Below are 13,331 nucleotides of genomic sequence, written 5' to 3' on the forward strand. Positions count from 1 at the left end.
ATGCCTCACGATGGGTTTGGTACCTTCCCCCTTGCTTCCGCCCTCATGCTCCTCCCTCCCCTCTCATGGGTCCCCCTCCCCTCGCATGATATCCCCCCTCTGCCCCCTCGCCTCGACCAGCCTCGTTCTCCTCCGCATCTCTTCCAGAGTGAAGCTTGGGACTTTCCTTCGCACTGAGGTGTTCTAGGATCTGCAGGCCAGTTCGACGTACGGCAGAGGTGCACACTGATGTGGGATCGTTGTTCTCTCGATGCTGGGGTGCGTATGCAAGCTCGGCGCCTCGTCCTCTCGTACTCACGGCATCTTCAACAGCACTACCATCGCCATTGTCATCAAGCCTCTTAGCCTTCGCTGCTCTATTCTCTTTTCGCGCCTATCCCTCCTCTCGTCCTCCTCGTCGCCCTAATCCGCCCCTCGTCATCCCGCTCACCTCACCGGGGCCATCTACATCCGTTTACCCGCGGTCGCCCTCGTCAAGGCTCCTCCTGTCAGCCCATCGGACGTCTGGTCGCCACCCTCGCCGCTTCAACCCCTCACTGCCCTCGCTTCAACCCCTCGCTACCGCCACAGCCCCTCACTTCTGCCCCTCGCTAACCTCACTTCTGCCCCTCGCACCATCGCCTCGAGCGCTCTATCAGCTCCGCATCTACCCGGTCTGCGCTCTAGATCGCTTGCGGGAGCCTGCGATTGGTTCTGTTTCCCTGCGTTTCCCGCGTTGCGCCCGGTCTTCCGCGTCGCACCCTGGTTTCTCGCGTCGCACCCTGGTCTCCCGCGCCGAACCGCTGTCCTTCTGGTGCCGCGGCATACCTTCCCGTGTCTCGCCGTGGAACCAAGTACGAGTCGCCGTACAATCAAGCACGAGTCGCCGTGAAAATCGGGCACGAGTACCCAATGGTCAGCAACGAGCTTCCGAAGAGATCCGTATGCCCCTGCAGCTCGGTACGACCGGGCGCCTACTTCCTTATGTATACTAGGATTTCTGTGCGTATAAAAGCTGGATTAATGTGATTTGAGTCACTGGGCACGTCCCTTCCTCTGTTCGAGTGAGAATTTGGTTTTGGGTTTCTCCCCTTGCCTTTTCCTTGTTTCTCCCGTACTCTTATTTCCTCAATTGCGTCAAGGACATCAGGAAGACTCATTCACAATGGACATGGGCGACATGGGCAACTCCTCCTCGTCGGATTCGATGGGCATGGGCTCGGGCTCGGAGCATGCGTGCAAGATCTCGATGATGTGGAACTGGTGTGTGGTTCGTGGTCGAAAGCGGCTCATGGGGCTGACGCTCGCGCAGGAACACCATCGATGCGTGCTTTATCTCGGAACAGTGGCATATCCGGTCGAAGGGTGAGTAGACGTCTACGGTTCTATCGATTGTGGGCGCGCATGGCCTGCAGTCCTCTCTTCGACTGTAGTCGTGCTTCGGCCTATCCGCCTCCCTAGCCCATCCGCCTCCTCAGCCCATCTGCCTCCCTGCTCGACCTCACCGTGAGAAGCGAGTCCGCTGACCCTCTTTCCCAGCGGACTACGCCGGCTCGATCGTCGGCATCTTCTTCCTCGTCATCCTCGTCGAGTGGACGCGGCGCGCGTCGCGGGAGTACGATCGGCGGATCGCGAAGGAGTACGATGGGCGGGTCAACGGCGTCGCGGCCCATGACTCGACGGCGAAGTTGGATGCGGGCGCGGGGGTGGCGCCGTTTAGGTGAGTTTGTGATAATTTGACGGACGGGCATGCAGCGGTGAAGACGGGGTGGCCTGCGTCTTCACTGTGGTTTCGGACGTGTAGACGATGCTCATGATACTCGCAGGCCGACGCTGGTGCAGCAGCTCATCCGGAGCTTGTTCTACGTCGCGCAGTTCGGCGCGGGGTACATGATGATGTTGCTCGCGATGTACTACAATGGAGGGATCATCTTTGCTATCTTCGTACGTGCGCTCAGACACTCATTGTCGACAAGTGCCTGATCGTCGCCGTCATCGCAGGCTGGGGCCTTCGTCGGACACTTCACGTCTTCGGTGAGCTCTTACATCCCACTCAGATGCCCGCGGCTGACGAAGTTGCAGTGGGATACCGTCGGCCACAACGAGATCGTACAGAAGGACTGCTGTTGCTAAGCCCCTTCACGCTCTTCTCTCCATACACGCTCTCCTACGATTTCCTAACTCGACTCTCGGTCTGCGAACGGAATGGATCAACTGTACATCTATTCTCTCGTCTTCGGCTTCAATGCATCGGATTCTTTCCCCCTTCCACCTTTTCCAGCGTGACCACCGCCCATGGCATATCCAAGCTCTTCTTCCACGCCACCGGGTCTCGCGCGCCGTCCCCGAACTTTGCCTTCAACAGCTTCAGGAGCTCAGGCGAGTGCGGCTCGCGTATCTCGACATCCACCACGCGCACCAGCGCGACGAACTCAAGACTGTTTGTCCTTCCGCCGAGGTCGGCTGTTTGGAAGAGGGGGTACTCCTCGACGTCGAACTGGTCCTTGGGTGGTAGGAAGTGCAGGTTGGAATGACAGGAGATCTGCGCGCGGGTGGTGCCTTTGATGAACGAGACGGCGCGCTCGTAGTCAAAGATCGCAGCGAGGCGGTCATCTGCGCGTGCGCGGAGGGTGTGATTCTGGGTGACCAGGTCGAGGCCTGCGTTGATCTCGTCAGAGGTGAAGGTAGACGGTGGCGGCGCGTTCTGGCGGAGGTGGCGGGGGAGATATTTGGCCATTGCAGGGGCAAAGTCTGGTCAGTCGTAGGGTATGATTCAAAGTTAAGTCCTTCTTTCTATGCCTGGACGCGCCAAAGCTCTCAGACGATGGTGGTCTGGTGCGAGTTGGATAAAAGCGCGCGAACCCAAAGATGAACATCTCTTGCACGTGACTTGCATTGCAACGGACCGGTGGCCCGGGTTTAGGGGCGCCTTGGTTTCGACCATCACCACAACATGTCCTCCGTCGAGCCCAGCCCTCGCAAGCGTCAGCGTCTTGAGTATACGCGAGTAGAGACAGATCCCTCTACCTGCCCCCCACAACAACACGAGAAGCACTGGTATGATGACGGGTCTGTTGTCCTCCACGTCGAGGACACCCTCTTTCGCGTGCATCGCTCGGTGTGTATGACACAATACGTCCAGTTCTCCTTTCTGACGCGAATCGCTTTTGAAGATACTAGCTAAGCACTCTGAGATATTCAGAGACGCCTTTGCCCTACCAGCACCTGTCGAAGCAGAGGAGCATGACGGATTCCCCCTTGTCCGGCTGCGAGGCGATCGCATCCAAGGTTGGAACGAACTTCTCGACGCGCTGTATGACTCCTTCACGTGCGTCATCTACGTCCTGGCCTTGGACGCGGTGCTGACTCTCCGCAGATACTTCGACACCCTCAACAGCCTCGACCTCGACGCGAAGCTCACCGCGGCGATGAGCCTGCTCCGCGTCTCTACCAAGTATCGCATCGACTACTGCCGGGCGAAATGCCTGGCCATTTTATCCCAGCACTTCGTGTCTTCGCCTACCTATGAGCCTGCGGCGCAGCTCCCGAGCTTTGGCCAGGCGTGCGATATGGTCAAAATGGCACGAGAGACGAATGCGATGTCACTTCTGCCGTGCGCCTTGCTGATGGTGGCATGCGCCGAGGATCACTCGGCAATATACTCAACAGACCTCCCCCTCTTCGACAAGATTTCCGTCTACCACGCGCGGCTCGAACTTATTCGTTTACAAAGGGAATGCATGTTTCCTTTCGTTCAAAACATTTGGAGGCCCAACCGGACGTGCGAACGAAACTACTCGGGCACTGTCTGCGCGGCGCTTCTCCAGGATGAGTCTAGTAGATACGCGGCGGCGCCAGAGGCCATGTACTTCTTCGTCGACGACGCTTCGTTCTGGCCCACCGACAAGACGCGGGCAAAGCCACCTTGCAAATCATGCAGGGCCATCGTGCTCAGGGAACTCGCACAAGGCCGCCAGAAAATCTGGGAACAACTTCCCGAACTCTTTCACCTCGGCAAGAATTGGGACGAGCTGCGTCAGATGCAGGACGCGGAAAGTGGCTGGTGAGTATCGTTCATTGCGTGCTTATGTCTGTCGCTAATACATACTTTGCAGCTAGATATACTCTGTTGTTGTATTTTTTTGCTATTTGCTTTTCTTTTTGCTCCCTTTTTGTCTTAAATGCATCGTTTCCATGCCGCCCATCGCCTGGTCCCCAGACTTTGTACACGATCGAAGCCGCGCGATTAGCACCCGCTTGACTGGGGACTGTGTCTCACGTGGCTTCTCCCGTCTTGCATTGCCTCCCGAGAGTTCAGGTGCTTGTCTCGGATGCGGGTTGTATATAAACAGCTGGGGATGTAATGGAAGTCCCCCCTTACGCTTCAGTCGTCACTCACCTAGCCATGGCCGCCTCTACGTCGTCCGCGCATATGGTCCAGCGAAGGGTCACTGTTAGCGCCTCCAACACGGACTCGAGGTACTCGTACTACGCGTACCGCACGCGTAGTATTTCGTGCGCCCCTCGCTGTCCTGATGGACGTTTCGGGCCGCATGCGCTGCAGCGCGAGCGATGTATCGTGCTATGCGTCGAAGACTGCTCGTACAGGGTACATCACTCGGTGAGTTGTGCGCTATCGGTGGCGCGCATCGCATAGCTAACGCGCGCTTAGGTTCTTGTCGGCAACTCACGCAGCTTCGAAAAGCGGCTGGCCCACCACCGCGACGACTCGGACGACATCAAGAATTGGGGAGTCGAGGACATCGTCCTTCCGGGCGACAGCAAGCAGGACTGGGATGCCATGTTGGACGCCCTCTATGATTCGGACTCGTGCGTGTCTGCACCCGCTTCCGGTGTTATCTGTCTGACAACCATTTAGATATTTCGAGACTTTGAGCGCACAGCCGTTCGAGAAAAGCTTGCCAACGCTAGCGGGGCTCCTCCAGCTCGCGCACAAGTACAACATGGACACGTACGAGCGGAAGGTCACGTCCATCATCGCGTCCTACTTCCCTTCACCCTCTCCGAACTCGAAAGGTGTCGCTTGGCCGACTCTCGCGGAAGCGACCACGGTTATTAGGCTCGCGCACCAGACGGGCGCGACTTCTCTCCTGCGCCTCGCCTACCTCATCGTCGCCGCGCACGCCGCCGAGTCCAACAAGTCCATCGTCCACGACCTCGACATCCTCACCTCGGACAAGCTCTCCATCTGCGGGGGCATGCTCGCGCTGCTCAGGGCGCAGCGCGCGCACATGTTCCGCTTCTTCACCCGCTTCACGCCGTCTGCGAGATGTCAGCGCGGCGGGCGGTGCTGTCCGCAGGCGCACGCGCAGCGGTACCACGACGCGCCGGAGCGGGTGTGGTTGATCGTCGATGAGCCGCTGGCGTGGTTGGGGGAGGGGGACCCGGCGCCGCTGTGCGACGTCTGCTATGCGAGTGTCTCGGCTACTTTTGCGGAGGGGAGTCGGGCCGTTTGGGCGAGGTTAGACAAGTTGTTCAAGTTATACTAGACTGCGGGTAAGGGGTTGGATCAAGATACCTGGGTGCTTTAGTTACTAGTCATCTTCAAGGGTTTTTGTAGAAATACCGGGTGTACATTATTGGATGATTCTCGGTTGTCGCTGTTCGAACTGCGAAAAGTAAAGTATGGACGACCTCATGTTCACCGCATCCTTAATGATGTAGGGACTGGCGCTATCTCAGTCTCTTTCGGAAAGCATTTCGTAGTGCGTGAGGCCTTGAAAACTGGTACATTGGACGCAAGTCGGTGTTGAGATCGAGTTTCGAACGTGACAGTGAACACGCTCACGTGGATCATCGTGTATTGTCGTCACGCAAACGCATCTTCGCTCGTATCGCCATGTCCTCCGGGCACGAAGGAGAATCACGCAAGCGCCAGAGGTCTGAGGTCGACGAGGTCGACGCAGAGATCAAGGGGGATGGAACACACGATGAAAAGCACTGGTACTCCGACGGAAACATTGTCCTACGCGTCGAGGATAGCCTGTTCCGCGTCCACAAGACGGCACGTCCGGACTGCTCCTGGATTGCGTATATGGCTCAACTTTGTTCTTTGCCAGCTTCTGAATGTGAACTCGGAGATTTTCCGCGACATGCTCTCCGTGCCCCAGCCCGTCGCGCAAGACGATCTGGAAGGCTGTCCCGTCGTACGTCTCCCGGGGGACAGCGCGGAAGGGTGGCGATCTCTGCTGGACGCACTCTACGATCCCTCGTGTGTGCCTCCTTATGTCACGTAGGGTGTTACTCACACTTCTGCTCAGCCTCCTCTCGACTTTGCACACGCAATCGCTCAGCGCGTCGCTCCCCGTCCTCATAGGTATCACTCGCCTGGCGACCAAATACCGCTTCGTAGCGTTCCGCAGGGAGTGCCTCGTCGTCCTCGGCCGTCACTTCCCCTCATTCTATAGTTCTATACTGCCCATGCGCAAACGACCCGACCTCGCGCAAGCCTCTGCCGCCATTAGCCTCGCCCGAGAGATCGGCGCGCCGTCCTTGCTCCCGTTTGCCTATCTCACTTGCGCCAGTGCCGTCACGATGTCGCGGCCCTACGTTGTCTTCGACGACCCGTCACTCTCCTTCCAGGACAAAGCGACGATCCTGCAGGGCCTGCACGCGCTAGCAAACCTACAGCGCCGCCACATGTTCCCGTTCGCGTACGAGATCCCCGAATCGATAGAGACTGGCTGCACCATGCGTTGCGACACGACGGAATGCTTTCGCCAGGTCGCCGAGCGGCCGGAGGTTCTGCACTACCTGGACGACTACGAAGACGTGCATGATGAGGGCTGGTGGAGTGCGCGGGAGATGCTGTGCAGAGTTTGCCTCGAAGACATACGCGAAACTTACGACGGGGGGAGAGAGGATATTTGGAGCGACTTACCACAGATTTTCCGCATAGGCGCGTCTTGGGCTGATTTGCTACGCGAACAAGATACTGCTTGATGCACATCACAATCCTCTCTTCCCTTTCTAATAGCTTCGGTGCATGCAATCTTCGCCCTCCTTGAAGTCCTCACATGCAAGACTTCAATGTACAGACTGAACAAGCAACGGGGAAGCGGCCTACGTACTGTCGAATGAGTTCGTACACACTTGCTGGAATAAAGTAGAGGTAGCAGCAGGTTCACCTCCGGCAAGCACACAACGAGTCAACACATACACAGGTCAGCACTTAGTAGACCCTCACCAATCGAACAAGGGTCTCGATGGCGGCACAGGCAGACCCAACCGAGCCTAAGCCGATGTGGAAAATGACTTGACTCTCATGATCACACGGAAAGATGAGAAAAAATTCGAAGCCTGGGATTAGGGCGTAGTACTAGTGGTGACTAGGTAGGAGTGAATATGCTACAGTCCGAAGATGAATGCAGATGCGACCGACCCGCTTAGAGAGCGAGGACGGAGATGAGGACGCTGACGTTCAGCTGGAGGATGATGGGGAGGATGGCGCCGATGAGGCCGAGGACGACGGCGAGGAGGCCACCGACAACACCGAGGAGACCGTCGACGAGGCCGAAGACGACCTTCAGCAGCTCGCCAACGATGCAACTGAGGAGGGAGTCAGAATCGACGTAAGAGGAAGGAGGCAGACACGTACGTGATGTCAGCGAGGAGAGTGGCAACGACCTCGACCTTGGCGACGGCGACGATGTTGAGGACACCACCGAGGGCAGTGAAGACCAGCTGAAGGAGACATGAGCGAGATATCAGGAGGATCGAGAAGAGATACTCACGATGAGGAGATCAGCGACGACCTTGCCGATGACGTTGACATCCGTGACGACGCCGAGGACAACCGAGACATCGAGACCGACGAGCGCCTTAACGTCGACGAGCAGGGTGGAGAGGGTGACCTTGATGTCGGTAAGGAGAGTCGTGACCGTCTCAACCGTGGCGTTGGCGGGCTGGAGGTAGACTGGGAGCAAAGTCAGACGCTGCATCGCGCTACGCAAGGAAGAAGAGCGTACTGAGGGCATGAGCAGAAACCGTGATGTCGACGATAGCGGTGTCAACGAGGCTCAGGAGGGAGCCATCGTGACGGCGGTCAAGGTCGAGGACCTCGATCTCCGCATCGGCATTGGCATTGGCCTCGACGGCGTGGCCAACCTTGACGTCGGCGTCGGCGGCGGCGTCGACGTCGAGGAGGTCACGGCCGACCTTCTTGGTGACCGGCGAGAGGAGACCCCCAACGTTGGGAAGACCACGGCCAACCTTGACACTGGAGTCCAAGTGGGCGTTGACGTCCGCGAGGGGCGCGAGCGGCGCGGCGGACGTGAAGCCAGCGAGGGCGAGGACGGCGAGGGCGGTGAAGGACTTGAAGGAGAGCATGACGAAAAGAAGGTAGGGTAGTTGGAGAACTGTGAGGGGGCTGGTGGTCGTTGGGAGACGAGGATGCCGAGGCCGGTGGGGAAAGCAGAGGACGGGGCCCAGCTTTTATACGCCCTCGCATTTGAAACGCGCGCGGACGCACGAGGCGGTGGCGAGGCGCGGGCTGCAGGGTTCAGAGGCGTGGACCGATGGCCGCGAGCAGGATCAGTGAGCCGCCGGAACAACTTACGGAGCTGGGGAAGTCAATTGATGAACGCATGTTGCCATGACGCGCAATTAAGCCAAGGCTATTGGTCGAGAGCGCGCGCGTCCTTTGCACGCAGGAAGTGGTCTGCTTGCCAGCCTATGCGTGCACGTCTGGACGAGTGCTGGTCCAATGAGAAAGACCACATACGGCGAGTAGATTGTCTTCGCAATTCGAGGTTGAGGCTCAACGGAGCGCCGAGTCGAAGACGACAAACCCACAAGCGAGCATCCTGTTCACCAAGCTCAATGGAAGTTGATCGAGGCGCAAGATGACATATAATTGCATCAAAGCCCTCCCTTCCGCGTGCCACGAGTCATCACCCGGGGAGACGGAGGAAATCACGCGCCTGGTTGGAGAAGTATCGTTGGTTCGAGTTCGACCACCCACTGGCAGGCGAGCCACTGGCAAAGAGGGTCGTGCAATCGATGGTCTGCGATACGCGAGGCTGCGCGACGACTGCGAGGCGTTCGTGCGATTTTACGGCAGTTGGCGAGTTCCTGAGGCCGCCTGTGCGAAAAGCAGGGTCCCAGCAGGGTCGTGTCTATTGCGAGGCGGCGAACCCAGACCTCAAAGAACCCTCGGTCCCAAGTTCGGCCTGCCTGAGTCGTGTTGATGACCTCGCGGCCGGTAAAGCGATCCGATTCATGTCGTACTTGTTCAGCCTGACTGACTCTTGAGGATGTCGTAGTCGCGGAAGAAGCCCAGCGAGACGCGCAAAGCAGTGATCCTCGGCATGTTCAATTTGGGGACCGAGGCGTTCGAGCATACAACACAGATCAATAGCAATGCCATAAGTAACGAGGCGTACGTGTACCGTCCGGGCGAACTATGCACCCGCGCAAAAGAAGAGTCAATATGCAAGAGGACGTCTGATCTTCCAGAAAACGGTAGGCGTGTCGGGCCATGCATCTGTGATGGGAGAGTCGAAGGAGGAAAATGAGGTTGTCAATGTCATGAGCGTCGTAGAACTTCCAAGGAGAAAACATGAACGAGACCACTTGTGAGTTAAAGTTCGGAACAATTTGCGCATCGGAAGGTCGTAAGCTTCAGCTGCGCAGACGAAGTCAATTACAAACTGGACAGCAAAAAGAGCTCCTACCCGTCGTAGTTCTGTATTCGCTTGAGGTCCTCCCAGCTCTCCGCCAAGCAGAACAACTTTGGAAGCATCTCCCACACCTTCGCTCGACCTTCCTGATACGTGCTACGCATCGGCGCCTCGCACGCCTGACAGACACCCATCTTTCCCCACTGGACTGGGTAGAACCACCACGTCTTATGCGGCTGGTCCCGTACGCGCTTGAAGTGCAGTAAGACGCATGCGCCGCCGGTGGGCCCCACGCCATTGCAGCCCGGAGCCGGCTGCCGGTTAAAAACGAAGGGGAACATGTGCTTCGCCTGCTCCTGCGCGACGCCAATCATACCAGACAGCGCCGCGGCCTTATCCATCCAGTCGAGCTGCGGAAGCTTGTAGATGTCGTCGGAGTCCTTGAGAGCGTCGGTGAGGCAGAGGTACGCGTAGGGAAGGACCTCGAGGATGTTGACTTCGCGCGCGATCTGGATGACTTCGATCGCGAAGGAGGGCCTCCACTTGCACGCGTCTTCGGGCGGGAGATCGGACGAGAAGAGCGTAGTGAGGATGGAGATGGCTTTCTGACGGAAGGCGCGGAAGCGGTACTTGGTAGAGATGCGCAGGAGTCCGGGTAGAAAGGCTATGATCGCGCGAGTGTGGTCTTTGGGGGGTTGGAACTTCTCCAGATGGCTGCACGGCTGCTGAATTAGATATGAGACAAAGGGGAGGGCGCAGGGGACGTACAGTGCGTCGTACAGGACGACCAGAAGCTTCTCCCAATCGAGAGCAGTGTCATCGTGCAAGCGGACTATATGGCACCCTTCCAACTGATCCTCTCCGACGGGCTGTGGAACAGCGAGCATGTCGGCGAAGACTTCCGAGTGGAGGGAGATGACGGATTGGTGCACACGAAAGAGGGTATTCTCAACATGCAGGACGATTGAGCCATCATGGTACCAAAACCGTGGGTGGCGCGTCGCCTGAGTAGAGGTGTCCCCCGCATCGTCGGATTCGATCCGGCGGCGCTTGTTTGAGGGGGGACCTGGAGAAGGCGAAGGCAAGTTGTGAGCAGAGACGTCGTGCGCAGCGGAGCTCAAGTCCATGGTGATGGTCGTGAACAAGGAAGCGTCAACGTGACATCCGGCCTAAAGATGTGACCTGCACCATTTGAGCGAGCCTTACCTCCGGATCATATTGCCTCAGGTTGGATGAAGTGTGGGACTATCTACATTACACAAGCCCAATTTGCCCTACGAACGACAGGAGGATGTGCCACGCTTGGACGATTGTAAACTTTGGATTCAAATGGTGGCGAATCAAGTCCGTATCCATTGAAGCCATGCCAGAGGCTTGAAATCAGATCCCGCATATATGCGTCCCATTTGCTAACGCTAGGGAAATGCTAATTCATAAGGATTTTTGTCTGCGTACGGTAGAGTGGCGGCGAAGTCCCGCAGCGACAGGGCAGGAAATCCTTCGAGTCCAAGAGGGTGAAGTGCGATAGAAGGAGTCAAGGTCCCTTCGCCCAGCACGCTGCCATGAACCGGCGCAGACGGTACTTCATCCTGGTGAGGAGTACCAATTTCCGCCGTCATGGGAGCTGTTGCATCGACAGGGTCGGGACGATAAGACAGGTTCTCGCGGAGGACTTGAGGCGTCGCCGAAAATGAGGTCCTCGCCGCAGACCGTATCCGCTGAATATCTATTGTGACGGTCACTGCTGGGTAGCTCTTGGTGAGTTTTCGTGAAGGGCACGATTTGGCAGCCTGCTTAGCTCGGGATTGATCTGTCAATTATCCGCATCAGCGAGCCAGTCGGTTGATGAAAGGAAGAAAGAAAAGTTAGGTTCGGATGATGACCATGATAAACAAGAACAGTCCTACGTAGTCGCAGGGGAAACGCATCGTACGCACTTTTCTCTTTAGCCGCATCCCCGCTGCGTTGTTCCTTGGATCTGGCTGTCGTTTGATGATGCACGAAGTTGGGCCAAATCTCCTTGTGACGTTGACGAAGTTTCGTCGCTGCCTTTCGCCACAAATACTGTTCGTCCTGCGGCAACTCACGCCAATGACGGCCTGCGCGGGCAATGAGTGTCGATTCAGGCTCTCAGAATATCTGACTCACCAGCGAGAGTGCCCATGCGTATCTGCCTGGTCTCCAAACAAAGAGTTGAGTTTCGTGCTGGGTTGAACTTGCGCGAGAATTTGCGACAGAAAACGTGGTGGAAGAGGTTCCAGTCGCTTGGTGGTGACTTGTTTGCCTTGAGCGTAAAATCCACAGTTTTGACGGCTCGCAAGTGCTTAGCGATAGCGTGGTAATCTGGACAGCAGGAAGAAGGAGGCAAGTCCATATTTGTGGCCTCGGAGCCACCTGGAGGCAGAAGAGGGATGGCAGTTGGCGCTCTGCATCGAGAACTTGTCGCTTTTTATATCGTGCACTCCAGAAAATGGAAAGGTATGGGGACAATTGCTCACGCGGATATACCTTCCCGGAAGGCGATGTCGGGTTTTCATGAAGATTCGGACCGCACCATTGCGGAGTGCCATAAAGTATCTACCATCGCCTCAGTGCCCTTGTCTGCGCAGGCCAGCATAAACCGCCGAGCAGATGAAAATGGATCGCATAAAGCACATGGAGGCAGGAAACTTGAAGAGGACGGCCGTGATGAAGGTCGACTTGGACAAGCATGGAAGTCATGATCAAGAGGCAGATCCGGCGAATGCCGAGTGGACCTACCAACGCAAATATGTACAAGCAAAAATTCACCTAGGTAGCAAATTGAGGCGCAGAAGGCTTGTCGGACTACTATGCCTACCACACTGTCTGGTACTCTATATTCTGCAACGCTGGAAGGTGTAAACATATCGAATCTTGGCGTTGACAGTGTCTACGCGTCAGATGCTGTTGTGGCAAGGCGGTCTACCGCAAAACTACAACTCGTCGTATACAATATAGCGAAAGTCAGCTATCTTGTGCACATTAATCTATCGCAGCTGAGTAATCATAATAGGTCATCGGACTCGCCCAATATCTTTCTTCGCTTTCGTGAGGTCGTGGGGAGGCTTGAGCTGCATGGCATCGTCAAGTGCCAAACGGACCCGAACCCTCGACAGCCCCTTTGACGTCGGGGTAACGAATCTCCACTGCGCGCCAATCCTAGGAGGCGACTTCGATGGCGCTTTTCCCGTGGCGGGCGAGTTCGAGGCCGTGATCGCGAGCATACGTGGAACATTTTGGATGACAGAAATCAGACGTCCAGCGAAGGATGAAGACTGAGGTGCGGACCTTGCAAGTTGACTACGCGCGGTGGTGTATCAGCATGGCTTCCGCTGGTTAGAGGAAAAGGTGGACTCACTCCACCAGTCCCGCAAGGCATAGTAAGCGGACAGGTATCCGGTGAAGTCGCATTGAAAGGCGAGCGCGGCCACAGGCTTCGCGCTCGAACATGGCAGCAGGACTATGGTGAGCCCGTAGAAGAGAGAAAACAAGAACGAAGCAGGAGCTTGCATCGTGGATGAAGGAGCAAGGCCGTTAAGCGTCGTCCTCCGCACCCCGAGCGCTTGTATAGAGGGCATACATCCCACGCCTTGGGGCGACGTAAGCAGCGTCAACCCTCATAGAAGCCCCGCTGCGGCGCGCAACGAAAAACATCTGTTTCGTATGCAGCGTTCGGCCAATGCCTAACAT

General features: G+C 57.0%; 10 protein-coding genes across 10 annotated transcripts; 5 read left to right on the forward strand and 5 right to left on the reverse strand.

The window, feature by feature from the left end:
- The first annotated feature begins 693 nt into the window (after window positions 1–693).
- SCHCODRAFT_02184174 (Ctr-domain-containing protein) lies at window positions 694–2,167 on the forward strand. Its single transcript, XM_003033617.3, has 6 exons — window positions 694–1,242; window positions 1,292–1,344; window positions 1,519–1,699; window positions 1,806–1,923; window positions 1,981–2,013; window positions 2,062–2,167. The coding sequence occupies exons 1-6, from the start codon at window positions 1,145–1,147 to the stop codon at window positions 2,110–2,112; spliced, it is 534 nt and encodes a 177-aa protein (XP_003033663.1). The 5' UTR covers window positions 694–1,144; the 3' UTR covers window positions 2,113–2,167.
- A 54-nt stretch (window positions 2,168–2,221) lies between these two features.
- On the reverse strand, window positions 2,222–2,716 carry SCHCODRAFT_02697606 (uncharacterized protein; the record flags this gene model as incomplete). Its single annotated transcript, XM_003034181.2, has 1 exon — window positions 2,222–2,716. One exon carries the CDS (start codon window positions 2,714–2,716, stop codon window positions 2,222–2,224), a length of 495 nt encoding a protein of 164 aa, XP_003034227.1.
- Window positions 2,717–2,916: 200 nt separating this feature from the next.
- SCHCODRAFT_02676049 (uncharacterized protein) lies at window positions 2,917–4,181 on the forward strand. The gene is made up of 4 exons (XM_003033618.2): window positions 2,917–3,097; window positions 3,153–3,307; window positions 3,356–4,042; window positions 4,095–4,181. The coding sequence occupies exons 1-4, from the start codon at window positions 2,933–2,935 to the stop codon at window positions 4,096–4,098; spliced, it is 1,011 nt and encodes a 336-aa protein (XP_003033664.1). The 5' UTR covers window positions 2,917–2,932; the 3' UTR covers window positions 4,099–4,181.
- A 192-nt stretch (window positions 4,182–4,373) lies between these two features.
- SCHCODRAFT_02614105 (uncharacterized protein) lies at window positions 4,374–5,672 on the forward strand. The gene is made up of 3 exons (XM_003033619.2): window positions 4,374–4,600; window positions 4,652–4,809; window positions 4,859–5,672. Exons 1-3 carry the CDS (start codon window positions 4,385–4,387, stop codon window positions 5,487–5,489), a joined length of 1,005 nt encoding a protein of 334 aa, XP_003033665.1. The 5' UTR covers window positions 4,374–4,384; the 3' UTR covers window positions 5,490–5,672.
- Window positions 5,673–5,826: 154 nt separating this feature from the next.
- SCHCODRAFT_02614106 (uncharacterized protein) lies at window positions 5,827–7,116 on the forward strand. Its single transcript, XM_003033620.3, has 3 exons — window positions 5,827–5,992; window positions 6,060–6,211; window positions 6,261–7,116. The coding sequence occupies exons 1-3, from the start codon at window positions 5,840–5,842 to the stop codon at window positions 6,940–6,942; spliced, it is 987 nt and encodes a 328-aa protein (XP_003033666.1). The 5' UTR covers window positions 5,827–5,839; the 3' UTR covers window positions 6,943–7,116.
- Window positions 7,117–7,279: 163 nt separating this feature from the next.
- On the reverse strand, window positions 7,280–8,406 carry SCHCODRAFT_02614109 (uncharacterized protein). The gene is made up of 4 exons (XM_003034182.2): window positions 7,968–8,406; window positions 7,734–7,915; window positions 7,598–7,683; window positions 7,280–7,548 (listed from the first exon to the last, which is right to left on the reverse strand). The coding sequence occupies exons 1-4, from the start codon at window positions 8,326–8,328 to the stop codon at window positions 7,386–7,388; spliced, it is 792 nt and encodes a 263-aa protein (XP_003034228.1). The 5' UTR covers window positions 8,329–8,406; the 3' UTR covers window positions 7,280–7,385.
- Window positions 8,182–8,995, forward strand: SCHCODRAFT_02184267 (uncharacterized protein). The gene has a single exon (XM_050342009.1). It carries the CDS (start codon window positions 8,392–8,394, stop codon window positions 8,845–8,847), a length of 456 nt encoding a protein of 151 aa, XP_050201510.1. The 5' UTR covers window positions 8,182–8,391; the 3' UTR covers window positions 8,848–8,995.
- Window positions 8,996–9,290: 295 nt separating this feature from the next.
- SCHCODRAFT_01149894 (uncharacterized protein) lies at window positions 9,291–10,747 on the reverse strand (the record flags this gene model as incomplete). The annotated part of the gene is made up of 3 exons (XM_003034183.2): window positions 9,291–9,625; window positions 9,675–10,334; window positions 10,389–10,747. 3 exons carry the CDS (start codon window positions 10,745–10,747, stop codon window positions 9,622–9,624), a joined length of 1,023 nt encoding a protein of 340 aa, XP_003034229.2. The 3' UTR covers window positions 9,291–9,621.
- A 288-nt stretch (window positions 10,748–11,035) lies between these two features.
- SCHCODRAFT_02685198 (uncharacterized protein) lies at window positions 11,036–11,994 on the reverse strand (the record flags this gene model as incomplete). The annotated part of the gene is made up of 3 exons (XM_003034184.2): window positions 11,036–11,430; window positions 11,558–11,719; window positions 11,769–11,994. 3 exons carry the CDS (start codon window positions 11,992–11,994, stop codon window positions 11,036–11,038), a joined length of 783 nt encoding a protein of 260 aa, XP_003034230.1.
- A 553-nt stretch (window positions 11,995–12,547) lies between these two features.
- SCHCODRAFT_02614111 (uncharacterized protein) lies at window positions 12,548–13,173 on the reverse strand. Its single transcript, XM_050344640.1, has 2 exons — window positions 13,000–13,173; window positions 12,548–12,941 (listed from the first exon to the last, which is right to left on the reverse strand). The coding sequence occupies exons 1-2, from the start codon at window positions 13,089–13,091 to the stop codon at window positions 12,656–12,658; spliced, it is 378 nt and encodes a 125-aa protein (XP_050201511.1). The 5' UTR covers window positions 13,092–13,173; the 3' UTR covers window positions 12,548–12,655.
- Window positions 13,174–13,331: the final 158 nt, after the last annotated feature.

The sequence above is a fragment of the Schizophyllum commune genome (genome assembly GCF_000143185.2).
Source record: "Schizophyllum commune H4-8 unplaced genomic scaffold SCHCOscaffold_3, whole genome shotgun sequence".
NCBI lineage: Eukaryota > Fungi > Basidiomycota > Agaricomycetes > Agaricales > Schizophyllaceae > Schizophyllum > Schizophyllum commune.